The 27740-nt window shown below is 40.4% G+C and overlaps 1 protein-coding gene and 1 long non-coding RNA gene across 51 annotated transcripts in view; one reads left to right on the forward strand and one right to left on the reverse strand.

Annotated features, from left to right (window-relative positions):
- Nucleotides 1–27740, forward strand: part of LOC147831455 (uncharacterized) — a 787032-nt gene that overhangs the window by 571028 nt on the left and 188264 nt on the right. The gene's annotated exons all lie outside the window — the stretch shown is intronic.
- Nucleotides 1–27740, reverse strand: part of ptprsa (protein tyrosine phosphatase receptor type Sa) — a 387121-nt gene that overhangs the window by 27211 nt on the left and 332170 nt on the right. For 12 of the 50 annotated variants that reach the window (XM_087302327.1, XM_087302324.1, XM_087302302.1 and 9 more), the window contains 4 exons: nt 24671–24786; nt 18489–18536; nt 10586–10683; nt 6216–6339 (listed from right to left, as the gene is read on the reverse strand). In XM_087302327.1, coding sequence (XP_087158453.1) covers nt 6216–6339; nt 10586–10683; nt 18489–18536; nt 24671–24786 — 386 coding nt within the window. 50 annotated transcript variants of the gene reach the window in all.

Consider the following 27740-nt stretch of genomic DNA (forward strand, 5'->3'; position numbering starts at 1 on the left):
ATACAAGTAACATTAAGAGTTGACTGCAGAAGTGTACTTCGACACTCCTGTTTCCCGACAGTTCCAGAATGGCTGAGCATTGAGTCCCTGAACTAGTGAAAAACTTGCAACCCCACTAACGTGATATACAGTCACAGTCTGGTAAGAGGCTATTGCAGAGCTCGTGACAGATATCCATCATCGAAAATAATCCCCAAGAAAGAAAAGCCATCTAGCTCCCTTCACTGCCTTTTTTTTCCTCCTCGCTTCCTTCCAGCTTTTTGCAGCTCTCCGAGGGCCGGCCGACAGCATCCACTGCAGCTGATTTAGGGCCAGATGCTATACGATGGAATTAGGCTGGACTAGGAGTAAATCAGAGAGCAGAACCCACGCCGGACCCCGTCTCGCTCTCTTTCTGCCATCGCTCTGGGCGGCTCGCAGTAAATCTCCCGTAAAGCAGCCAAACATTCTACCGCCTAAGCTCGGGATCCATGCGGCGGCGGGAATAGAGGTAAAGCCCTTGTGTGCCACTGCTAGACGTAACATTCTTGTGGTCTACATCTCTCGAAACCACTAATGTGGACTTGGTCCAAACAAAAACAGGATCCCAGGGTCTTCAGGGGTAGTTCTGGGTCTGTGATCACCAGTGTTAATTTCGTTAACGAAATAATGATGAAAAATGTTTGCTGATAGCGTTTTTTGGACGACATGGATATCATTGGATACTAACAGTGACAAAAAATTCAATTTTGTATAGACGACACTAAAAACGTGACAGTACACAATCTTTTTCTAGTTATTTTGCAAGATACTAGTGTTTAGTTAAATATCAACTTAAAGACTTAAATAGGTTAATTAGGCAAGTTAAGAGTACTGGGCAAGTAATTGGACAACTGGTTTGTACGGTAGACCTGGGGTTCCCATCAGGGGGGTCCCGGCCCACAAGAGGGCCTCAGCGAGCTCTATGGGGGGGTTGCGTCATATTTAAAAAAAATCCTTAGCAGTGGGCAATTAGGAGAATGATCATGTTACCGGGTCGCACAAGAAATTATAAATTATTTTAGTTTGATTTATTATCCGAGTCGGAACGATCTTTTATTTTGAAAAATGACCGTATTCTCTCGCTTACATCTCGGTTACTTGAGTGCCCAAATTTTACCCACATACTAGCAAAATAAGTAAAAAAAAAACAGACATCTTTGAAAAGTTTCTTTGCGAAGGGGAAAAGGCCCAGTAATTGACTCATGAACTGCCAAGGGGGCCTCAGCGAGGTCTGTGGGGGGGTCGCGTCATATTTTTAAAAAATACACAGCAGTTTGCAATCAGGAAAATGATCTTGTTGCCTTAGTTTTATCCTCAAGCTTAGAACAAACACCGGTCTGTGGATCAATTGGTACCGGGTCGCACAAGAAATCATGAATTATTTTAGTTTGATTTATTACCCGAGTCTGAACGATCTTTTATTCTGAAAAGTCTTTTATTTTGGAAAATGACCATATTATCTCGCTTACATCTCGGTCACTTGAGTGCCCAAAATTTAACCCACAATCTAGAAAAATAAGTAAAAAACAGACATCTTTAGAAAGTTTCTTTGCGAAGGGGAAAAGGCCCAGTGAACGACCCATGAACTGCCAAAGTATGGATTTGCAACGCATTTTCCAGCATATCAGGTGAATGACCATATGGCTCTCCAAGAAGATCAACAGATGGAGATCCCAAATGATGCCGGCCTTTTAGGGGCAGTTCACATATTGCGTATTTCTAGAGTTTGCAGCTTGTGCGCACAAGTGGCGTGACACACTACATTGTTGCTCTACAATAACACTTCTGAAATGCTAGCTGGCAGGTTTTTACGGCTCTCAGTGTCGGGTTTTTTGGCTGGTGTTTTGTTATTTCTGAACGCTACCTTAACGTACAAGTCGCTAAAACTCGTTCAATCAAAGGCGGGAACCGGCTGACGTGCAACAACTTTAATCATAAGGTAAAAACAAAACAAAAGTTTCAATCTGGAGCTCCTTTATGGCACTTGTAAACACCCGCTTTAACAGGTTTGGGCGGTTCTTATTCCCGCCCACACTCGTAATTGCTACCAAGCAGACCAATCACAGAGCTTGCACTGCGTGTCTTTGCTACGTTACATTTTTTGAAAGGCGCACTTCAGCATTAGTGTCAGCATCGGCGTCAGCCACCGGGAGGGGTATGTGACGTGAAGGCTGGGTTGGGGCATACTCGTGTGCATGACTTGGTTAAATATAAATCAATAAGTATATCTCAGCCTTAAAACTAGTCCAGTAAATATGGCTAAAATTATATACTAATTTAATCCAAAGACTACAACTAAAACCAAATTTGCTTCCAAAATGAACTCTGGTGACCGCCTCTCCTCAATGAACGGCATGATTGGACATGTCATTTGTGTATTTAGCACTAACAGCATAGGAGGAAATTATGCAACAAGGCTCAATACTTAAGGTTAGGGGAGGTTTAGCTCAAATCCCCACAGTAGGAGCAAAGCGCCATTAATTCTCTGAAACAAGTCGCTTGTAATTACACTCGGAGTGCATGCTCGCTTCAGACCCCTGGCAAAATAACCTACGAGAGGCATATTTAATTGTACAGTTTATCCAACACAAAGGCTTCAATCACAAACACAGGCCCGCGGTGCTAAATTGTTGTTTTCGTGCTTTAACATCGAACAATGAAACACTTGGCCGTGCTCATTTTCTAGCCCCCGCTACGTCTGAGAAAAAAAAAAAAAAAGGCAAAATTAGCAATCAGGGGGAATAAAAAAAAGGAGAATGCCATTAAAAGCCTCTTCCCCGTCTCACAAAGCGTTCGCGGGAGTGTTTGGCTTTAGTCATAGCTAAGTGAACAGAGCACGGCTGCCTGCACGAATTGTTCCGCCGCTGTGTCTAATGGCGAAATCACTGCACTGTAAAATGGAAATTTCGAACTTGATTAATTTATGCATTCATGGGCGCTGTCTTTGTGATGATTCTGTTACGCCGTGTTATTGCTCATCTAAAATTGGGTCGTGGTGAACTGTGCCGAAAATCAAGGTGACGCGACGACAAGGGAGGGATCCTGGGGGGGGAAACACAACTGTAAACAGCACAAGGGAGCGTCGAGGATTGAACATCGCCTCTGGATGGAGGGGGAAAAAAAGATGGGCGTTTAAGCAACATAAAAGCAGAATCTGTACTGGTTTTCCACTGACATTTTATGTTTCATCTGAATGCTCGACAGCTTCTATAGCTCTTTAGGGATATATCTGTGCACTATACCAATTGCACACAAATTTAGACTGCTTGTGAATTATTGGACTTGTTTTTCATGTGTGTGTGTGTGTGCAGACAATAAAATGGTGTGGGAAGGGAGGAAAGCAAATTGGTGGTAACCCTTTACTTGAAGGGGGGTTTATAAGACTGTCATGACACCTTTATAATCATTACATGTCATGGATATGACGATTCTATGCATGCTGGAGCTGTCTTCAGGTGTCATTCACCCAGTAATTGTCATGACAACTTGGCATAAGCAGACACATCATTACCTAATCTTTGTTTCACGAGTTCACACTCACAGATATTTGCCTGAATAGAATATGCGTATTTGGCGTGCTGTCCGGGGAGAGAGCTCTGAGCTCGGGAAGACACCCTAACTTGTGTTATTCCCCTTATCAGGATAAAAAGAGCTAGGGTGCGAGTGCAGTGTCTAGCTCGGCTCCAGAACGCTCCCCCGTTCAGATTCAAAAAGGTATCTGGTTTAATAGTGTGGAGTTGGGGTGGTGGAGGGACGCTGAAGTCAAGAGATCACGGAGGTATGACGTGTTTGACTATTTATAGGAGTTTGCTCTTGAGCTGATTGGATAACAAAATGATTGTGTGTGTGATAAATTAGCCTCGTCAAAGACTGATCGTGCTTTTCCACACATTTGTTTATAAAGCATCAATTAGATTGGACTATGGCTTTTCAATACTTGGCTGCCCCATCCCGCTCTTCAATACCTGACGATGCTTCCCCCTGCTCTTCAATACCGGTCTACAACTCCCCCCACCCGGCTCTTCAATACTGGTCACTTCACCCTGCTTTTTAATACCTGACGATGCTTCCCCCTGCTCTTCAATACCGGTCCACAACTCCCCCCACCCGGCTCTTCAATACTGGTCACCTCACCCTGCTTTTCAATACCTGATGGTGCTTCCCTCCAACCCCTCCCCTTGCTCTTCAATACCTGACGGTGCTCCCCACATGCCCCTACGCTCTTCAATACCACTCTTCAAAACGTAACTCCACTCCCCCACACTCTTCAACAGTGGTCTTTTCAACCCCCCATCCCACTCCTCAATACCTGACGGCCCTGCCCCCAACCCTTTCTGCTGATCACTACCAAACAGTGCCCCCCCCCCCCCCTCCCCAACAGTAATACTAGTCTTCTCACCCCACTTTTCAATACCTGCCGCCGCTTCGCCACACTCTTCAATACCTGACAGCACACACCACCCCCAACACCCTTCAATACCTGCCGGCGCTCCCCCAGCACTCTTCCATGCCTGCTGGCCCTCACCCCACTCTTCAACACCTGACAGCACTTCCCACACCCCCATGGTCTTTAATACTTGACAGCACTCCCCACCCTCCAACACTCTTCAATACCCGATGGAGCTCTCCCCACTCTTCAATACTTGACAGCAGTGCCCAGATCCACCATGCTCTTCAATACTGGTTGCCCCATCCCCCCACATTCTTCAATACTGGTCTCCCCAACCACCTCACCTGGCTCTTTAATACTGGTCGCCTTACTCTGCTCTTAAACACCTGACAGACCCCCCACCCCCACACACACAATTTTTAATACCTGACAGCAGTCCCCACACCCTCATACTCTTCAATACCGGTCAGCCCAACCCCCCACGCTCTTCAATACCGATCTCCCTCAGGCCCCTACCTGACTCTTCATTACAGGCCCCCACTTGACTCTTCACTCCTGCTCTTCAATACCTGGCGGCGCTCCCCTTGCTCTTCAACAAGTGAAGGAAGAGGTTGGAAGAGGTGTGCCTGAGCCTGGTTCACTTGGGCTTTGGCGTGGGACGTGCGAGTGCAAAATGCGCCAAAGCCCGAAACTGAAAGCGAGACGTGACTTTTAAGGGGCTGTTTCATATGAATTTATTAATAATTCTTACTGTTCAGTGAACGCAAACTGCCGTAGTTTATTAAAGACGAGAACTCCTCACTGCACGACAGTTGCGCGCCTTCAGCAGACCTCCTCATTCCTGCAGCACGAGGGCTTTGATTGTTTATGAGCGCCAAAAGTGGCGGATCTGTTCGGCGAAATATCTGACTGCGTGTCCTCGCATCCCTAAGGACTGTTTGGCGAAAAATTTGACGGCATATCAAACGACTGAAACGATATAACTAGTGAAATCTCCACTGTGCTGCTGAGTAAGAGAGTGCTTCTCACTGAACAGCGCAGCAGCGATGACGTAAGCGTGCCGAAGCCCGTTTGTGGTGTGAGCGCGGGCCGTCGGGAGAGACGGGAGGGGGGACAAGCGTGCTTTGGCCCGGTTCAAGGCAACTGTACCTAGTGTGAGTACGGCCTTACTCTGCTCTTAAACACTTGACGGTGCCCCCCCCCACTCTTTAATACCTGACAGCAGTCCCCACACCCTCACACTCTTTAATACAGGTCACCCCAACCCACCACACTCTTCAATACTGATCTTCCCTGCTCCCCCACCTGACTCTTCAGTACTGGTTACCTCCTCCTGCTCTTCAATACCTGACGGCGCTCATCTCACTCTTCAATACCTGACAGCAGTCCCCCCACAGCCCCCCCCCCCCCTCCTCCTCCGCTCTTTAATACCAGTTGCCCAAACCCCCCACACTCTTCAATACCGGTCTCGCCAATCCCCCACCTGAATCTTCAATACCGGTCGCCTCACCCCACTCTTCAATACCTGACGACGCTTCCCACACTGTAAAAATGCATAAGACAGACATGAATGGTGATCCCAAATGCACATGCTAGCTCTATCCATCACACTGAAAGAGATTTCCGGATCTCAGCATTGAAACGAATTACAAAACCAGCCTTTTTTTTTTTTTTTTTTGAAAAACCAGACGTATCTGTGGGCGACAACAAAGTTCAGCCATTCCGGAACCTTCAGATGCAATTGAGACGTTTTTCTCTTCAAGAATCGGCATGTATGTGTTTGTGTGTGCAAGCTTTCCCTGACCTTCGATGGGTGCCAGGATTACGCGGGAGTGGTCGTAGGCGATGACGTTGGCGTAGCGGTTCTTGGGTTTGTTGACCTCCAGGTTGGAATGCTCCCAGGTGAACTGCTGACCCGGATCGATGGACTGTGGAGAGAAAAGCACGCAGTGAAACCAACCCTCAGGGCTTTTCCCAATCCCTCAGCATCACTGCCATGAATACTAATGCGAGAAGAGAGCGAGTTCGCATCCGCCAGAACATCAGATGAAGGTGGAGAAAAACAGAGGAGAGTTCAACACTCAGAAAGCGAGGTTGAGTGAGGCCACGGGGCCTGGGAGAGCTAAAACTAGCGGATGGAAAAAAAGAAATGAGAATCCTTCACAAAAGCAGCTCAGATAAACATTCGCGACAAGATAAAAGTGCAGCACATTAAAGCGTAATTAAAAGCGTCTGCTATCGTTTTAAATATTCACAAGCTTTCAGGCCAGGTAAGCTTTGGCGGGACGGAGATGTGGACAGTGAATAATAGCAAAGGAAACGCTGATAAAAGAGTCTGTTGCTTCCTGTGAGGGGGTGAATTATCTGACGCCAGCAAGATAAATGCCGCCGCCTTCCCAATATGAGAATTTGGGAATAAATATTCTATTCCGCTGTCGGGGTAATTTAGTATTCCATTATGATTCTCGGGCAATGGCTGGGTCCCAGCTCCTCTAGCTTGAGGGATGTTTTCATTTAGGCGACTATCGCTGCATGCTGAATCCGGGACTAAATAACCAACAATGAGGGGTTTGATGTAACTGTTTACCCTGCCATGATTACAGGCACAAAAAACAGAGCGCGGATCCTCCACAGGTCTCAAAACCAGTCTCTCTTATCATCCACCCTGCAAACCGCCCGCAGGTTTTTTTTAAACGCGCACAGTTTGGATTGGTTTAGTTCTCTTTCCTCTTTCCAAGGCTCTGCTGTGATCAAAGAGATCACGTATGGACTGAAGCATGATGACATAATGTGGTGCTTGCTAATCCGCAGCATGCTTTTGCATGACGCACTGCCCACATCCTTATATCTGACCAAAAGTTTACATCAGCTTCAACCTCTGATGTTTTTTTCTTCTTTTCTCTAGCCAAGCTTTCCACAAACATAAATCATTGATTTAACAGCGACTATTAGCGTACTGGAACACCCAGAATATCAAGAATTTGTTCATTTTTTCTTCTACAACAGCAGTACCCAATACTCTTTTATAAGCCGAGCTAAATGATGTACTTCCTAATAGGTTTAAAGGCCCGTTCACACCTAACCTAACAATAGATATAGATATATCAACAACAATACATATAAGTGCGTCCACACTGACGAACGATAACGATGTTTATTTGTAGTTTGTTGTTTTTCAACTGACTAATGAACCTTTTAAAGTTTGATTAGTCTAGTAAGCAAATAAGTAGTAAGTAAGGTGTATTTATATAGCGCATTTATCATGTAAGGCCATACACCCTAAGCCAGGGGTCGCTAATTTGTATTTACAACAAATATCCTTTAAAATATATATATTTTAGTACTGCTTCAGTGAACTTGAATGCTGCGTTCACACCAAACGCGGCACGCGCGTCAAGCGCGGGTGATTTACATGTAAAGTCAATGCAAACGCGCGAATAGACATCTTGCAGCGCGATACGCGCGAATGGCGCTGCGCGAATGACGAGAATGCGCACCGCGAATTGAGTGTTTTGCGTGTTTGACGCGCTTAATGCACGTTTCGCGCGATTCACTCACGTTCGAAAATCTGAACTTCAGCGGACATTCGCGCCGCGTTAACCAATCAGGAGCTTGCTCTTGTGGGGGCGTGATACGGCTCTAAACATATCGACGCTGTTTATCATCCTTCATAAAGCACATAAACACTGTTATTTTCTTCATAAAATCCATGTTAGCCATTTAGCTATGAAGCTAGAGTCACCGGGCAGACAGAAGCCCTGCCCATCACGCGAATCCGCGTCTGTTCTGAAGTGAATTTGACATGCGAATGAAGTGGGGTTTGACGCGCAAATGAAGCGAGTAACTTCAAATGTTCACGCGGCTATTTACGTGCGAATAGCGCAATTTATCTGCGCGTTCCGTGTCTTGTGTGAACACAGCAGAACAAGTATACTAAAAACTACAAATTTTAACAAATTTTATTGGTATTTTTTTTATCAAAGTGTGCTTTAAATGCTTTAAAAATTGTAGACTATAAATATATGTACTATATATCATTTATTTTAAAAAAGCGAGCAATATATTATAGATTCATTTTATTTAAAAAATGTTATATTGATTTGATTTGATTTTATTTAACTATAGGGGTGCAGCTGGGTAGAGGGCCCGACAAGACAATGCGCCCAGAGGTCTCTGAATTCTTAATCCGGGCGTGTGGTTACTAAACAGTAATGTATAGTAGAATTAATAGTAGTGATAGTAATAGTAGCATAGTGAACATGTATACTAATCGTGCTTGGTGTGAACAGGCCTTTATTCTAATTGAATAAATGTATTTTAAATATATACAGTTGAATTCAGAATTATTAGCCCCCTGTTTATTTTTTTCCACAATTTCTTTTTAACCGAGAGATTTTTTTAACACATTTCTAAACATAATAGTTTTAATGATTTATTTATAACCACTGATTTCCTTCATCTTTGCCATGATGACAGCAAATAAAATTTGACTTGATATTTTTCAAGACACCTCTATACAGCTTAAAGTGATTAAAAGGGTTAACTAGGTTAATTAGGTTAACTAGGCAGGTTAGGGTAATTAGGCAAGTTTTTTTTATACCAATGGTTTGTTCTAAAGACATTCAAGAAAAAAATTTGCTTAAAGTGGCTAATAATTTTGACATTAAAATGGTTTAAAAAAAAAGAAAACTGCTTTTATTCTAGCTAAAATAAAACAAATGAGACTTTCTCCAGAAGAAAAAATATTATCAGTAAAATATTATACTGTGAACTTTCTCCTTGCTCTGTTAAAAATCATTTGGAAATTTTTTAAAAAGAAAAAAAGTCTAATAATTCTGACTTCAACTGTATTTTATTCAATTAATTGAATTAAAAATATTTAATTTATTCTAAGAAGTTAACTTGCAGTTCCATTATAAACCTCCAAAATTTTGGATTTGTTTAAACAGTTTATTAGGACACTAATTAATATTTAATAATAAGGTGACTTTACTCCATTGTTTACTCCCTTATTGCAGGTCAGAAATTGAATATTCAGCAGTCTAGTACTCGGACTTAGCTGCTTATGAATGACTTCCCCTCATTTAGTTAGCATATTCAGCTAATGCTAATCTATATGCTAAGCCAATGTCCCCAAAAAAAAAAACGATAGCGTGTTGGGTCTCCTCAAGCGCGTCTGTGTTCCTGCTGGGATATCAGGTCTGGCTCCTGCTGGGAGCCATTTAAGATGGCATTAAGCCCTGAGGGGGGGTTTGATGGCAGTGCTGCCGTAGCGCACTGTGATTTAAGATGGACGACGACATTTGCTCTATGCAAATGAAGGCTGATTCAGCAATAGTGAAGACTAATCAGCACTCGCAACATTTATGAGCCTAGCACTCCAAACCGCTGCCAAAGCATGCGACGTATGAGTAACTAGCCACGTTTCCATACAAGGATACGAATTGAACTTGAACATTGCATAAAATAATCAACGCCTCACTACTGAAAAAAAACAGCTTAAACCAGCCTAGGCTGGTTGGCTGGTTTTAGCTGGTCAACCAGGCTGGTTTTAGAGGGGTTTTGGCCATTTACAGGCTGGTTTCCAGCCATTTCCAGTCTGGTATTAGCTGGTCAGGCTGGGAGATGACCAGCTAAAACAAGTTTGACCAGCCTAGCCAGGCTCGGAGCCCAGCCAAAACCAGCTATGTCCAGCTTAAACCAGGCTGGTCAAGCTGGTTTTAGCTGGATTTAGCTTTTCATTTTCCAGCCTGACCAGCTAAGACCAGGCTGGAAATGGCTGGAAACCAGCCTGGAAATGGCCAAAACCCCTCTAAAACCAGCCTGGTCGACCAGCTAAAACCAGCCAACCAGCCTAGGCTGCTATAAGCTGGATTTTTCAGCAGGGCTATTAAAATAATCACAAAATCACATTACTTTCTGATGCTCATGCTGGAATTTATTTGGTAAATGTGTTTCCATTGTAGTTTATGCACATTGTACTTATCAAATTAAATGTTTATACTTCTGAGTTGTGCGCTTACATTTTTATTTGGATAAGAATAGGTGGATGAAAGCAAAGCCACTGTCATGCAACTAGAAAAACATCCCAGCGACATTCATTTATCAGGAAAACCCAATTGATTGACCATCTTTTAGAACGGCAAACAATCTTTTTGGTAAAATATCCAGTACCTCGTACTCCTGGGAGAGCTTCAGGTTGTCGTTGGCCTTCAGTAGTTCTGTGTGCTCGGCTAGTTCTGAGATGGGTATGGGCGGGTGGTTCATCATACCTGCGCACCAATCAGGAGAAGACAAGATCAGTAAGATGACCACAGACAGGAATGAAGAGAAATCTCAAAAGTTGGTGGAGAATGCGGGATACTGTGTGAAGGAAGACACCCAAGCAGGTCAGACAATGAGGTGGGGACTGAAGTGAGGAACAGTAGGTGATGTTAGGACACAGTGTGACCAGGCCAGAGCTCTACATCCTCAATCCAACCAATCAGAATCGTCCTAATACAGAAATACCGAGCACGGTTATACATAAGATATGAAGGATAGGACCTAAGGACGATTGCTAAGGTGCTACGAAACCCCCAGACCAATTACAATGATGATAGTGGGTCAAATGGTTCCTAATAGCTTTGCAATACTTCCAAAGCGATGGACTGTCTTCTTTCTCACAAAAAAAAAAAAAAAAAAATAGATGAGCAGGATGACACTCCATACATTTGATTCGTAAGACAAACCACACGTTTGTCCTCGGCGGGCTAACAAAAGGGAAATAATGCGCATGGTTGCCTTCTTGAAACCAAACAAATCTCCTTTCACAGGAACGATAAATTGAAACAACCCCTAGGATCTGCCCTTGAGAAATACATCCATGTCTGCAGAGCTGAAACGTAATTGATTTAATCAAATACAAGATCTGAAAACTTCTACTTCACAGAGGCGAGACAGAAGGCCAGAAGCACACAAGAAGACTGAAGCTATGTACATTTTGTTCAGGGCGATGACTGCGGGAATAGAGGAGTGCTATCTAAGCTCATAGGGTCTGTACCTAAGGTTAACCCTATTTAGGGGTGGGAAAATTTTTGGGTTCTATTTTTGGACCTCTACTCCTTGGCCCTTGAAACAGAGTGTGTAGGGCTTCAAAATTTACCCCTAAAAAATGGGACAGCACTATAGTACCTGCACACGTCATCCTATGTCATCGCAATCTCTTGCTTCATATGAGATCAGACGTTCGAGACTGCTGTAGTTATTTCAGTTGTGTTATTTTTTGTTTTTTTTATCTTCAGGTAATCACTGAAAGCATATATTATGTTATCATAACAATCTGATGTGACAATAAGATCGTAACCATACTGTGTATTTACACAGTGGCCATATTCATCTATATAAACACGCAAAAAACAACATTAACGTTATAGCAGACACTGTAAAAAGCTCATCCCCAGCCACTAGACGTTTCTGACAGGGCATTCGAGTGTCATAGAATGACAGAATGTTCTGGAACTGCTATAAAGTAGTTATTATTATGGATTACAGATTTATTTTAGCATTTTTTAAAACATACATGAAGGTAAAACACAAACTCCCTGGATTCGAGTGTGGTCCTGAACAATCTCTGTTTCGAGGGGTATCTAACCCTTCCTCTTAGCTCTAGGCCTTCAAGCTAAAGAGAATTGGGACAGGTAAGGAAAAGGGATAAGGGGTAGAATTGGGACCTTATAGTAAGGCCTTGGGGGTGGGGTGGAACTTTGGGGGCAAAATGTAATTATACTCAAGGGGCCCAGAGTTTCTAACTATGCCACTGATCCTATTATGCTTTTTAATCTGCGCCTAACCCCGGGTTATCATAATTCTAAACACTGCTTTCACACGTTAATCTAAAAGCGGTGTAAGCACTGCATCTCCAAAGGTTATAAAATACCCCTACTGAAAAAAACAGCTTAAACCAGCCTAGGCTGGTTGGCTGGTTTTAGTTGGTTGACCAGGGTGGTTTTAGAGGGGTTTTGGCCATTTCCAGGCTGGTTTCCAGCCATTTCCAGTCTGGTCTTAGCTGGTCAGGCTGGGAGATGACCAGCTAAAACCAGCTTGACCAGCCAGCCCAGGCTGGGAGCCCAGCCAAAACCAGCTATGTCCAGCTTAAACTAGGCTGGTCAAGCTGGTTTAGCTGGATTTAGCTGGTCATTTTCCAGCCTGACCAGCTAAGACCAGCCTGGAAATGGCCAAAACCCCTCTAAAACCAGCCTGGTCGACCAGCTAAAACCAGCCAAGGCTGGTTTAAGCTGGATTTTTCAGCAGGGACTGCTCTGGAGCAGATGTCGTAAGTTTGCTCAGTGTAAAACGGAGCACTGTTAGCTTATTGCTCCAGATGCTTGGATCAGACAGCCAATCGCAAATTGAGAGCGAAGTTCACATCAGGTAAACACAGGTAAGGTTAAGTTAAAAACTTCAAAGGTAAAGAAGACGGTTGCCTGCTGCTCATAGAATCAGCAACAGTGACACTGCAAATATGTAAGAACACGCATGCTAACTCTGGGTTTAGGAATGTGCAGTGTGAACCGTGTTAAAAAGAACACTCCTCTTAAAGTTAACAGTTCAGTTTTACCATTCCTGATGTAGCCGAGGCCAGCTAGTGAAGTGATGTGCAGGCAAACCTCACTCCTCTGACCTCTAAAGGTGCTCTAGCGGCTGACGCTAGAGTCCATGGTCTTTAGCCTCCTTGTTAGAGCAACTGACTCCCATGCGGAGAGTCGAAGGTTCGATCCCAGCTCGGAGCAGGTTGGGTCGGGTTAAACTGAATCCATTCAGCTGATCTCTCGGTCCACTTTTAGCTTAGATTAGCATAGATCATCAAATCAGATTAAATCTTTGACATCGCCCTCAAAGATCTGAGGTGCAATGAATAGTTTGAGGTGCAATGACATTACACAGGACTTGAAGATAGTCTCCAGGGAACTGCGTTTGTCTCTGTGTCTGCTGTAGTAATGGTATGGCAGCAACATTTTTTTTGATTATTATGCTAGCAAGAATTTGCAGGATTATTTGCTAACCTCAGGTATAATTTGAGAAGTGAAATGGGATTACAGATAACTCAGGAGTTAACAATTTCAAGTTGTTAACTAAACTTCTCTGACCACATTTCTAGAACTGCTCGATCGTGCAGATTCGTACTCTGTAACATCAGAAAGATCCGACCCTTCTTATCTGAACATGCAGCTCAACTCCTTGTTCAAGCTCTTGTTCTCTCCAGACTGGATTAATGCAACTCTCTGCTAGCGGGGCTCCTAGCTAACTCTATCAAACCTCTTCAGCTGCTCCAGAACGCAGCAGCACGAGTGGTCTTTAATTAACCTAAAAGAGCACATGTCACTCCGCTGCTCATCCGTTTGCACTGGCTGCCAGTTGCTGCTCGCATCAAATTGAAAGCTCTGATGTTTGCCTACAAAGCGACTTCTGGCTTTGCTCCTGCTTATCTGCTCTCACTTCTGCAGATCTATGTGCCCTCCATAAACTTGCGTTCTGTGAATGAACGTCGCCTCGTGGTTCCATCCCAAAGAGGGAAGAAATCACTTTCCAGAACTCTCACGTTCAATCTGCCCAGTTGGTGGAATGAACTCCCTAACTGCAGCAGAACAGCAGAGTCACTCGCTGTCTTCAAGAAACCACTAAAAACTCAACTATTTAGTCTCCACTTCACTTCCTAATCTGCAATTGCCTCTCTAGATATACCACTAACTGTACTCAAAAAATAAATAAATAAATAAATAAAAGATTACAAACACTTTCCTTCTTAGACTTTACAGACCTGAAACTTGCCTATAGCACTCATTCATTGTTGCTCTTATAGTTGTATTGCTTCCTTGTCCTCATTTGTAAGTCGCTTGGATAAAAGCGTCTGCTAAATGACTAAATGTAAATGTCAAGTGTGAAAAGATCGTGATATCCTAAACCAGGTGCCCCCAATCCTGCTCCCAGAAGGTTCTGTACCAGCAAAGTAGGTCTCAATCCCTATCTAAACACTCTTGCACTAAATAACCAAAGTTTTTAAAGATCACTAAAAACTCCCTGGCATGTTTTTGGAGCTGAGATCCACAAGAACAGAGCAAGACTGGACACTCCTGCCCTAACTCTAACCCTGTCAAGTGCGGCGTTCTGGCAGTCCGGGACTGTTTGTTTTAGTTTTGAACAAGAAAGCACACAAGCTTCTGTCTTGTGTATTTTACGCTAGATTTTATAAACAGACTCATTTGCATGTCGTCTACAGTCTTGCACGTAGACGAAACATGAACTTGCCGCTCTTGCTTCTCGCAGCTCTTGGGGGAAAAATCTGGAAGGCTTCCACTCTAAACATGAGCAAGCAAGAGGTAGAAAAATACAATATTGTCTTTCCCGGGAGTAAACTTTTTTCCCCCCTTAATATTTCTAACAGCTTTCCTTTTGGCAGTGGCTTGCGATAATTTCTTTATGTAACCCTTCGCTTGAGCAATGATGGGAAATAAAGCTCTTGAGGTGGATGGCGGTGATCCAGGTAAATAGGGGTTTATTTGAGAGTTCTGGCCTGGGTTAAGATGACCCGATGACACCAGTGCAAAGTGAAGCGTCGTGTTTTCTGCTTCAGTTCAGCCAAAGCTAAGCAAGCACAGAAGCAGTCGCCCATGCTAACCCCTGCGACAACCGACAAGGACATTCCTCAAACAAGCACTTCCAAAAAAACACGCCAGGAATCACTCTGATGTTAATCCAGTCATGAATTAGTAAAGGAGCGTAGATAAAGCAAACACATCATCAACAAGACGGATGCTAATATATAAACAGAGAGAGAGAGCCGGACTTTCTTTCACGGTCTACTTTAGCGCGAGGTCAAAAGTTGGCAAAATGTTGACATCTTCCTTCAAGAGTACTGTGATTTAATTAGGCATGGATAATATGCATAATCACATTAGCCGTCCTCAATTTAACATCCAGCTTTCTCTTCTTCTCGAATATGTCTGCCACTAATGACTTTGCCTGGGTTTGATTGAGAAAGGACACTTGCTGATTAGGAGCTGACGACACAAGTGCGACGCTAACTCAACGGGATGTCTCGGAAAAGTTCTGGGCGTAAGTTTCACAGTGTTTCTCCCCAAAACAAAGCAAGCTACATTGTTAATTCTCACTTTGGCAAAAGCTAGCATGTGAGCATTTGTTGACCCTACTGAAAAAAACTGCTTAAACCAGCCTAGGCTGGTTGACTGGTTTTAGATGGTCAACCAGGCTGGTTTTGAAGGGGTTTTGGCCATTTTCAGACTGGTTTCCAGCCTGGTCTTAGCTGGTCTGGTTGGGAGATGACCAGCTAAAACCAGCTTGACCAGCCTAGCCAGGCTGGGAGCCTAGCCAAAACCAGCTATGTCCAGCTTAAACCAGGCTGGTCAAGCTGGTTTTAGCTGGATTTAGCTGGTCAATTTTCAGCCTGACTAGCTAACACCAGGCTGGAATTGACTGGAAACCAGCCTGGAAATAGCCAAAACCCCTCTAAAACCAGCCTGGTCGACCAGCTAAAACCAGCCAACCAGCCTAGGCTGGTATAAGCTGGATTTTTCAGCAGGGGAACAAAAACGTATAGGAAAATTTCTCCAATTTGCAAAGACCTTAAGGACAAATGTTATTCTCATCAGCCTGGCCGAGCTCTTAGAGATAGTCTGGAATCGGTTTGACCCTCTTAAGGTGAACCAAGGTAATATATGCCAAAGCACTCTCGAAAACGACGCGAAGGGCAAGTTTGGCAAACAACCCGAGATCAGCCCTGCATGCTAAACGCCGACAGCCTCTATAATGCAATGAGAAAGGCCATCTCGAGTCAATCGAAACCCAACAAACTTTGAAGATTACCACTTTCCAATGTCAACTTATTCTTCAACTCTGCTCCGTGTCAACAACAATTACTCGCCTTCCATCTTTCTATTCAACATAAAGCCGTTATTTGTTTGTTCTCAGGAATTTTGTCCCTGCAAGGCGTAAGAAACAATTACATTTAATCCGAGCAGAGTGCGGGGGAAAAAAGTATTTACGAGAGAGACACTAATAAAAAAAATAAATAAAAAAAAGTCTGCTTAAGCAAGGTCCAATCGGATATAAACTCTTTCAAGGACAAATTCCTGTTGCTGTTCATTTCCTCTCGGATCCCTCTGCCAGGATTTTTTTTTTTTACTTTTCCGTCTCTTTCTCTACCGGAGTCTTTTTATCCCTTGCAATCAAGCCCGAGATCAGTGAGCGCGAGAGAAGCAAACTGTCTAATTACATATTTTCACTCTCTTATTTGCGCTTGACAGGTGATGCAAATAACAAATCCTTTTGATATCCGCCACTGCCGTTCCAGAAACGATTCTTTGCCATTGTTCATTTACATATAAAAGGGAAAAGGCTCAGTATATTCTCCTATAAAAACAACCCCCCCCCCCAAAAAAAAGGGAGCTGCTCTTTCCTCTCGCTGTGGGGCGGGAGGGATGTATCAAATGTCGGACTATTGTTTGCGGAGGGTTTAATTAATTCTCCTCGTTATCTCTGCCTGCAGAACGACCCCACCGCTGGAGGAGACTGAAATCGCGGGCTCAAGCGGAGGATGCTGGAATGCGTGGAGACCTGTGGTAAAATTCTACATCATCAGCTGCTTTTTACTGTGAATTAATAGTGTGCAGCCAACAGCCTGTAAGAACAAAGCAATCGACAAGCAGAAATAGACAACAACAACTTAAAAAGGAGAAATCAAAAGCCGTGTTACTGTTGAAAGTTAAAAGCGGTCATAATTAAGATGAAACTCCTCACTGGATTTGCATTTTCCCTTCCCGCAGATGCATAATGCAGAATAAATGTCTAGGAAGTTTTGTCACTTACTTTAATTAGTGATGTCTTTTATCGTTGAAAATAATTTAAAATTTATATTTTACACACACTACCTGACAAAAGTCTTGTTGTCGATCCCAGTTGTAAGAGCAACAAAAAGCTTCTAGTTGATCATTTGGAAAAGTGGCAGCAGGTAGATTTTTCTGCATCCCAATCATCGCAAATACTGCACAAGGAACCCAAGGTTCTCATAGAAATCAGTCAAGTTTGGTGAAGGAAAAATCATGGTTTAGAAATCAGTCAAGTTTGGTGAAGGAAAAATCATGGTTTAGAAATCAGTCAAGTTTGGTGAAGGAAAAATCATGGTTTAGAAATCAGTCAAGTTTGGTGAAGGAAAAATCATGGTTTAGAAATCAGTCAAGTTTGGTGAAGGAAAAATCATGGTTGAGAAATCAGTCAAGTTTGGTGAAGGAAAAATCATGGTTGAGAAATCAGTCAAGTTTGGTGAAGGAAAAATCATGGTTTAGTGTTACATTCAGTATGGGGGCCTGCAGGATGGATGGCAACATCAACAGTCTGAGGTATCAAGACATTTGTGCCGCCCATTGCATTACAAACCACAGGAGAGGGCAAATTCTCCAGCAGGATAGCGCTCCTGCTCATACTTCAGCCTCCACATTAAAGCTCCTGAAAGCAAAGAAGGTCAAGGTGCTCCAGGATTGGCCAGCCCAGTCACCAGACATGAACATTATTGAGCACGTCTGGGGTAAAATGAGGAGGAGGCATTGAAGATGAATCCAAAGGATCTTGATGTCCTCTGAGAGTCCTGCAAGAACGCTTTCTTTGCCATTTCAGATGGCTTTATTAATCAGTGATTTATGTGACAAGACTTTTGTCAATTAGTATATATATATATATACTACCCAGTAAGCCAAATACAATTTGTATAATGTTGGCAAACATGATATGCTTAAAGCACTGGCTTGCTTTTATCCTACATTATGCACCTTGCTCAGTCAAAGTGACTGCTAATGATCAACACTTCTAGGTTCCCCTTGAATCATGATGCCTTTTAACTTTCGCAGGGTTACGGGAGTGAGAATCAGCGCAGATCCGTTTGCAGTTTGTGAGGGAGGGAGAAAAAAAAAAACAGTCAAATGCAAATGTAGTCAGAGAACACAACCCATTATTCCGCATGTGGGGCAGACGCATTAAAAAAAGATAAGAAAACACCAAAAGCTCAGCGCGAGACGTGAGCACTAACTTTCATAGTCAAAACCAGCTTCGCTGACAGGACTGCTCAGACCCGAATCTGTGAAAAACACAGCAGAAATCAAAGAGAGGCATCGCTTTTTAAATAGGCACCGATCATTAGTGCAATCCTGAAAATGAATCAGCAGAAAACAGAATTGAATATGGTGAATTTTAAGCAGGCGAGAGGAGCGGACCACCCGGCTGGCTCTGAATGAAGGCTAATTCTCGGGGGTCCCTCAGTGTGTCAGACAGAGAAAGTAGGACATTGGTTCATCTATCAGACCAGCTTTTTTCCCCCTCAATGTATACTGCAGATGCACCTGAGCGGCTGCTGGTTTGCCGTTTTTAAAGAATGAAGTGTGAGGAATCAGCTGGCGGTGTCGATCGAGCAGAAAGAAGACATACGGTCAGTGTTTATCCAGCTGTCTTCAGCTTCTGAACCATCTGTGACGACTCCAGGCTCAAACACACTCGCAGAACAGCGGCGGGCGTATTCACAATTAATTTATATATTGACAAAGATTCAAAAGTAGGAACTTATTTGACGACAAACTCTTTTAATTATATATGCATATGAAATTGACTGTCCTATCGGTTGTAATATATTTAAAAATAGTTATCGGTTATGTGTATATAGGCTATATAGCCAAAACAATGTATATATTACAAATTTGCAAGTAGGAATGGATTCAAGAGCAAAAATAAATATATACACATGCAAAATTGACAGTTGTATCAAATATCGGTTGTTATATATTTAAAAATAGTTATCGGTTTTGTGTATATAGGCTACATAGCAAAAACAATGTCATATTATATTAAAAATTTGCAAGTAGGAATGGATTCGAGAGCAAAAATAAATATATACACATGCAAAATTGACAGTCGTATTAAATATCGTTTTTATTTATTCAATAAATAGTTATCGGTTATGCGTATATAGACGATATAGCAAAAACAATTTCCTATTAAATTAAAAATTTGCAAGTAGAAATCGATTTAAGAGCATATCGTCATATCAATCTTATCAAATATCGGTTGTTATATATTTATAAAAAGTTATCGGTTATGTGTATATAGGCTACATAGCAAAAACAATGTCATATTATATTACAAATTTGCAAGTAGGAATGGATTCGAGAGCAAAAATAAATATATACACATGTAAAATTGACAGTCATATCAAAAATCGGTTGTTTTATATTTAATAAATAGTTATCGGTTATGTGTATATAGGCTATATAGCAAAAACAATGTCATATTATATTACAAATTTGCAAGTAGGAATGGATTCGAGAACAAAAATAAATATATAGACATGCAAAATTGACAGTCATATCAAATATCGGTTGTTATATATTTAATAAATAGTTATCGGTTATGTGTATATAGGCTATATAGCAAAAACAATGTCATATTATATTACAAATTTGCAAGTAGAAATGGATTCGAGAACAAAAATAAATATATACACATGCAAAATTGACAGTCATATCAAATATCGGTTGTTATATATTTAATAAATAGATATCGGTTATGTGTATATAGACATTATATCAAAAACAATTTCCTATTAAATTAAAAATGAGCACATAGGAATCGATTCAAGAGCATATCGTCATATTTATCATATCAAATATCGGTTCTTATTTATTTAAAAAATTTATATACACGAAATTGACTGTCATATTAGTTATTGGTTGTAATATGAAAAATATTCTCTGTATATAAGCTGTATAGCACAAAAAACATCACATTATATTTGAAATTAGCAAGTAAGAATGGATTTGACAGCTAAACTGTTATTGGTTATATTGGCTGTAATATATAAAAAATTGTTATCTCTATATAGCCTATACAGCAAAAACAATGTAATATTATATTACAAATTTGCAAGTAAGAATGTATTTGAGTCATATAAATTATTGGTTGTGTGCATATATATCGGTAATGTGTATATAGGCTATATAACAGAAACAATGTCATATTATATTAGAAATGATCAAGTGGGAATAGATTTGAGAGGAGAAAAAAAAAAAAAATATATATATATATATATATATATATATATAAAAATGTGTGGATACGAAATTGACTGTCACATCGGTTATCGGTTGTAAAAAAAATTAAATAGCATTATAACACATAACCAATATGACAGTCAATTTCTTATCTATCTATCTATCTATCTATCTATCTATCTATCTATCTATCTATCTATCTATCTATCTATCTATCTATCTATAGATACGAAATTGACTGTCATATCGGTTATGTGTTGTAATGTAAGAATAGTTATCTGTATATAGGTTGTATAGCACAAAAACTTCATCGTATTATATTAAAATTTTGCACGTTATAATGGATTTAAGAAAAAAAAACATATGCATTCAAAATTGACTGTCATATGAATTATCGGTTGTTATTTATATTTAATATTGGTTATAATGTGTGTATACACACATAACCGATTTATGTGTGTATAGCCAACAAAAACAATGTCATATCATATTATACAGCATTTTAGAATGGATTTGAGAGCAAATATATATATATATATATATATATATATATATATATATATATATATATATATATATATATATATATAATAAAAATAGTTATCTGTATATAGGCTGTATAGCACAAAAACCCCCAGATCATATTATGTAGGAAATTAGCAAGTACGAATGGATTAGCAAGCAAAACTGTTGTATATATTTTTAAATCCATATGAAATTGACTGTTATATCGGTTATTGATCGTAATGAAACAATATTGGTCAAATATTTTATATGAATAAATTTGTTAGTGTACAAAACAAGATTAACGTTTTATTAGGCTAAACAGTTTTGAAATTATGATCATAATTAGCAAATTAGAAAGATTTTTAAAGTAAACTGTTAACTACTTTTCATGTTGTGCTAAAAAGGGCTTCATAGCAAAATAACATCACATTATATTCTAAATTTATTCATAAACAATACAATTATTAACTTAAAAAATAAAATAAAATAATAATAAAATAATAATAATAATAATAATAATAAACAAATCCCAAATTGAAATCTACATTAACATAACATTTCTTTATTAATTCCACATATTTCTGGGGTGTAAACTTAAATAACAGAGTAATAATAATAATAATAATATTAATAATAATAATAATAGGTATATAAAAATAATAAATAAAAATATAACAATAAAAGTACAAGGATTCCAAATCTCTATTCCAAATCCCCTATTGACAAACACAGTGTTAGCATTGTTAGCCGTTTTAGCGAGCACAGTTTCCTGATAGAACTCTTTGTTTTCCAGAAACTCGACCCCGAGCGGCTCTGAAAACCAACAGCATGTGTGTGTCGCGTCTCATTAGCACGTCTTGCCACTCCATATGTGAACTCATCCATGTGAACTGGAGTGTGTGTCTCTCAACAATCGCCCCTATTAGCTAATGGAACCGGCGCTAGCGCTCACCGGCCCAGCTAATTGGGCTAAAATGTGCGCTTAAGTTAAAACTCAGCGAGGAAAAGAGATAATGACATCCCTCGCTTTAAAGCGAACAACGGCGCGTCGCAAATGGAACGATTCGCAATTAATAAAGAGGAGTTTTAATGAGTCGGAAAGCTGATTTGTGATGTGTTATTAGCGTCTGCTGGACGGGGATTGTGGGGAAATGAGCTGGTTTTATTTTTCTTCGCTCTCCACCTGCTGAAGAAGAGCTCTTTCAGTGACCTCCCGGCTCAGATTAGAGACTTTGAAACAAGAATAAAATGTCAGAGTGGCTTTACGGGGAAAATTAACCACAGATCGGATGCTCCTGAACAAGAAAAACATCCGCAACGACTGATGGATGTTGAGTTTATATTAATATTAAATAAATCTGACTCTGAAGCACACAACCTCATGTTTTATGTATGTCTTATGTTGCAGGGATCTACAGTTTATTGTATATTGTAAGCCACATTTTTAATCATAATAATTTTAATAACTGATTTCTTTTATCTTAGGCACAATGACAGCACATAATATTTGAGTAGATATTGTTCAAGACACTAGTATTCAGCTTAAAGTGACATTTAAAAGGATGACTAGGTTAATTAGGGTAAAGTTAGGGTAATTAGGCAAGTCATTGAATAACAGTGATTTGTTCTGGAGACAATCCAAAACTAATATTGCTAAAGGAGGCTAATAATATCCACCTTAAAATGGGTTTAAAATAAATAAAAGCTGCTTTTATTGTAGCCGAAATAAAACAAATAAGACTTTCTCCAGAAGAAAAAATATTATAGAAAATACTGTGAAAAATTCCTTGCGCTGTTGAACAGCATTTGGGAAATGTCTGAAAATAAAACAAAAATTCACAGGAGGGTAAATCATTGTGACTTTAACTGTACTTAAATAGCCAAGATGACTTTGTATGAGTGAAAATGACTGATTTTTCCATTAGGATATTATATAAAGATCAGGTTGCATGAATAACATTGATTTGTTCTGGAGACAATCCAAAACTAATATTGCTTAAGGAGGCTAATAATATCCACCTTAAAATGGGTTTAAAACAAATAAAAACTGCTTTTATTCTAGCCGAAATAAAACAAATAAGACTTTTTCCAGAAGAAAAAATATTATAGAAAATACTGTGAAAAATTCCTTGCGCTGTTGAACAGCATTTGGGAAATGTTGGAAAATTAAACAAAAATTTCACAGGAGAGTAAATCATTGTGACTTTAACTGTACTTAAATATCCAAGATAACTTTGTATGAGTGAAAATGACTGATTTTTCCATTAGGATATTATATAAAGATCAGGTTGCATGAAGATATTTTGCTAATTTTCTACTGTAAATAAATCAAAATGTAATTTTATTAGTAATGTGCATTGATATTAATATTTAGATTTTTTTGAACCCTCAGATTTTCAATAGTACTAATTTTGTCCTATCAAACCAAAGTAAGTAAATAAATAAAAGTAGCCTTTTCACTAGTTGTGAGCTACAGGGTCAAATATTACATATAAAAATGAAACAATTATGGAAAATGTGAAAATAAATATAAAAATAAATCGAAACTGAGAAAATGAAAAAGATTCATGAGAAGTTTGTTATAAGTTTAATCAGAATAAATTATTTACATTTTTTAAAATTAAATTTTATCAGTAATGTCTACATTTTGTTGAACTGCTTTGCTTGCAGGGTAACACCTATAAAAGTTATAAAAATATTAACTACATTTCTTAAACATTTTTAAAAAATGAGATAAGATTTAGAGATATTGGATTAATTTTTTTTAAATATTACAAATTTTTAAAGATTACAAGATTATATATATTTTGAAACGGTTATCGATTTAAAAACATCAACGCTTCTTCACTGGCATAATTCCCAGCTGAAAAAAACACCTTAAACCAGCCTAAGCTGATTGGCTGGTTTCAGCTGGTCGACCAGCCTGGTTTTAGAGGGGTTTTAGCCACTTCCAGGCTGGTTTTCAACCATTTCCAGCCTAGTCTTAGCTGGTCAGGCTAGAAAATGACCAGCTAAGTCCAGCTAAAACCAGCTTGACCAGCCTGGATTGGGCTGAACAAGCTGGTTTTATCTGGTCATCTCCCAGCTATAACCAGTCTGGGAAACCAGCCTGGAAGTGGCTAAAACCCCTCTAAAACCAGCCTGGTCGACCAGCTAAAACCAGCCAACCAGCCTAGGCTGGTTTAAGCAGCTTTTTTAGTAGGGTTATGAGCTCTTTATGGTAAAACAGTGAATTTAAATCAATATAAAAGCCCCTTTTCTTCAATAATGTGATGTTTTACTGCAGTAAAACAGAATCAAGGAACAGAATAATAAAAGTGAAGACATCAGAAAGTGTCCAACAAATGATTTTAAGTTTGAAGGAACATTCAAATGTATGTATACCTGTTATAAAACCGAACCCTGTAGCGAAGGTGAGATGCAGATGACTGACGGGCCGTACGCAGTTATTAACTAATAAAGCGCATCAGTGGAGACACAAATGAGAAAAAACAGCAGGCGCGTCTGAATCTGACACATCAGCGAGAGTTAATTGACAATCGCTGTCAGTCCCGCACACTTCACACCAACATCAAAGCTGAATCGGAGAGGAAATCACGTCGAAAGCTGAGTTTCTGTATTAAAAAGACACTTGTTGTGTTGTGTTTTGTGTGTGTTTTTGTACCTGGCGTCTGGAAGTTGATTCTCCTCATCTCGACGGGATCTGTGGGATGGTGAGGCGTGATATCGGCGTTGTTCAGCAGGCATTTGGTCCGCGGCTCCGACTCTTTACGTTTGCTGCTTTAAGACGAGAAAAACAACCAGACTAAACCACAAAACGAGGAGGAATCGAGTGACAGATCACAAAAATGACCAACTAAAGGGACCACAGTGTTTTCTGACCCATTTAGAACACTGATTTGAATGAACAAGTGTGTTTGATTCAGAATGAATCAATAAGTGGTTCAAATGATTCAGTTGATTCTGAATAGGTTCAATAATTGAGCAGATTCTTTTTTTTTTTAATAAATGAACCCTAAATTATACTACTAATAATAAAAGCATCATAATATGTATGTGTATATATAAACTCAGGTCAGAAAACACAATGTTTACAGTCTTTACTGCGTATGCTAAGTGCTAGCACCAACACAGCTACGTGCTGAACTGTATTTCACCGCACTGTGTTTTTCTCCGCCATCTAATTAAAACTTGCTTTAATGCTGAGGCAGCTTGTTTTCTTTTGCCCCTTGAAAACAGCAATAAAGTCGGGCTAAGCCTTACCTGTCAGGCTTGCTGCTTCCAGAGAGGGCAGCGGAGGGAAATAAATATATAAAGGAGAGAGAAAACACAACAGGAGAACAAGAGAGAGGAGAAAAATCAATGGAGAGCATTTACATTCACAGGACGACTAGCGCTGGCAGATTAGCCGGATCTGCATGCGGTCAGACCTGTAGATGTGTGTGTGTGTGTGTGTGTGTGTCTGTGTTTGCGCTTCACAGAGCGCAGGTCAAACTCGAGAAAATCCTGGTCAAAAACGTCCACTTTTAACCTCGTTCACAAGCTGCTAATGATCAAGAGCTTCACTACTCAACGTTTACATGCTAACAGTCGATGCTAATGTCTATTAGCGATCATCTCATTCATGTTTGATACATCTGAATTGATCATTCTTCTCAGCTACGCTGTGTACTACTGCAAACCGAGCCATACTTTAGCATTTAGCATTTCTTGACCATTCATTGTGTCCGTGAGCTGGTTTGAAAACTAAACAAGCTTCTAAAATGCATATTTAAACTAGAAATATATTAATTACAATTGTTTAACTGCATAAAATGTGTTATATCCTACAGAAAAAATCCAGCTTAAACCAGCATAGGCTGGTTGGCTGGTTTTAGCTGGTCGACCAGGCTGGTTTTAGAGGGGTTTTGGCCACTTCCAGGCTGGTTTCCAGCCATTTCTAGCCTGGTGTTAGCTGGTCAGGCTGGGAGATGACCAGCTAAAACCAGCTTGACCAGCCTAGCCAGGCTGTAAGTTCAGCCTAAACCAGCTATATCCAGCTTAATCCAGGCTGGTCAAGCTGGTTTTAGCTGGATTTAGCTGGTCATTTTCCAGCCTGACCAGCTAAGACCAGGCTGGAAATGGCTGGAAACCAGCCTGAGAATGGCCAAAACCCCTCTAAAACCAGGCTGGTCAACCAGCTAAAACCAGTCAACCAGCCTAGGCTGGATTTTCAGCAGGGTATACAGTACTGTGCAAAAGTTTTGCCCCCCAACAGTTAAAATATAGTTCAATATAAGACTGGTCTCTGCAATAAGGTATAAACAGACAGAAAATACAGATGTACACGCAACTTAGATTAAAATGGCTCCAGCACTGCAAAAGATGCTTTTCTTACTTAGATTTTTTGTCTTTTTTCCAGTCCAAATATCTAACAATTCCTAAATCAAGAAGAATTTTCTAGACAAGCAAAACATACTGTCTTGTTTTGAGAAATAATATGCAAATATTAAGTGAGTTTTTCCGTAAAACAAGCAAAATAATCTGCCAATGGGGTAAGCAAAATAATCTTACGTCAAAAGAAAAAACAAGATTAATTTGCTTACCCCAATTGGCAGATTATTTTGCTTGTTTTAAGGAAAAACTCACTTAAAATTGGCATTTTATTTCTCAAAACAAGACTATTTGTTTTGCTTGCGTAGAAAATGCTTCTTTATATAAGAAATTTGAGATATTTAGACTAGAAATAAGACAAAAATTTAAACAAGAAAAGCATTTTTTGCAGTGTGGTAGCAGTATTTAGTATGAGTTTATATATCAGACCTAAGTTCATCTTCTAGTTCAGGTGTTTTTGTTTTTTTTTCCTCTTTGTCACGTCTGCTGTAGTGCCATCTTGTGGTTTTCTGGACACTAGTTATATTTTGGTTTGTTCCTGTTTTGTAGTTCACGTGATCACTAATTGTTTCCAGCTGTCTGTCATTGTCTAATTATTGGCTGCGTCCGAAACCGCCTACTACTCAGTAGGTGCTGCATTTGAATTTAATCGTACTACTCGGCCGTTAGAAAAGTGTGTTCTATACAGTATGAATTTGAAAAGTATGAATGGAATTCGGACGTACTACATCTGCCATTTTGTCATGGTCACGTGACCAACCTGCGTCAGTTGCGTCGCCTCACTTCCATTCATGAATTCTCTCACGGGGCATTATGGGATAGCGCAGCGTGCATGGGATGCGCACTTCAGAATCTCGCCGGAAGTAGTAAGTCATCCGGGTACTTCTCGCATACTGATTTTCGAATTCTATGAATTCTGACATACTACTGGGCTCGCATACTGATTTTAGCGTACTATATAGTATGAAAGTATGCGGTTTTGGACGCAGCCTCCGTCTTTGTGATATTGGATTGTCCCACCATCCCTCCCCCTGGTCCACCTCCATTCCGGCTCCCTCCTAGATGGGCGCTTATTTGAGAGTGTCTGGTAGCCACTCCCCCCGGGTAATGTCACGTCTGCTGTAGTGCCATCTTGTGGTTTTCTGGACGCTAGTTATATTTTGGTTTGTTCCTGTTTTGTAGGTCACGTGATCACTAATTGTTTCCAGCTGTCTGTCATTGTCTAATTGTTGTTGTCTTTATAAGTTTTGTTATGTTGTGTTTAGTTTGCCTTTGGATTTTTGCTGTTTACTCATGCACCCCGTTCACCCGATTCTGCTTTGTTTTGTCCGGCTCTTATCTGGTCCTAGTCTGCTTACTGA

The sequence above is a fragment of the Danio rerio genome, chromosome 22 (assembly GCF_052040795.2).
Source record: "Danio rerio strain M-AB ecotype USA chromosome 22, GRCz13ab, whole genome shotgun sequence".
NCBI classification, from domain to species: Eukaryota; Metazoa; Chordata; class Actinopteri; order Cypriniformes; family Danionidae; genus Danio; species Danio rerio.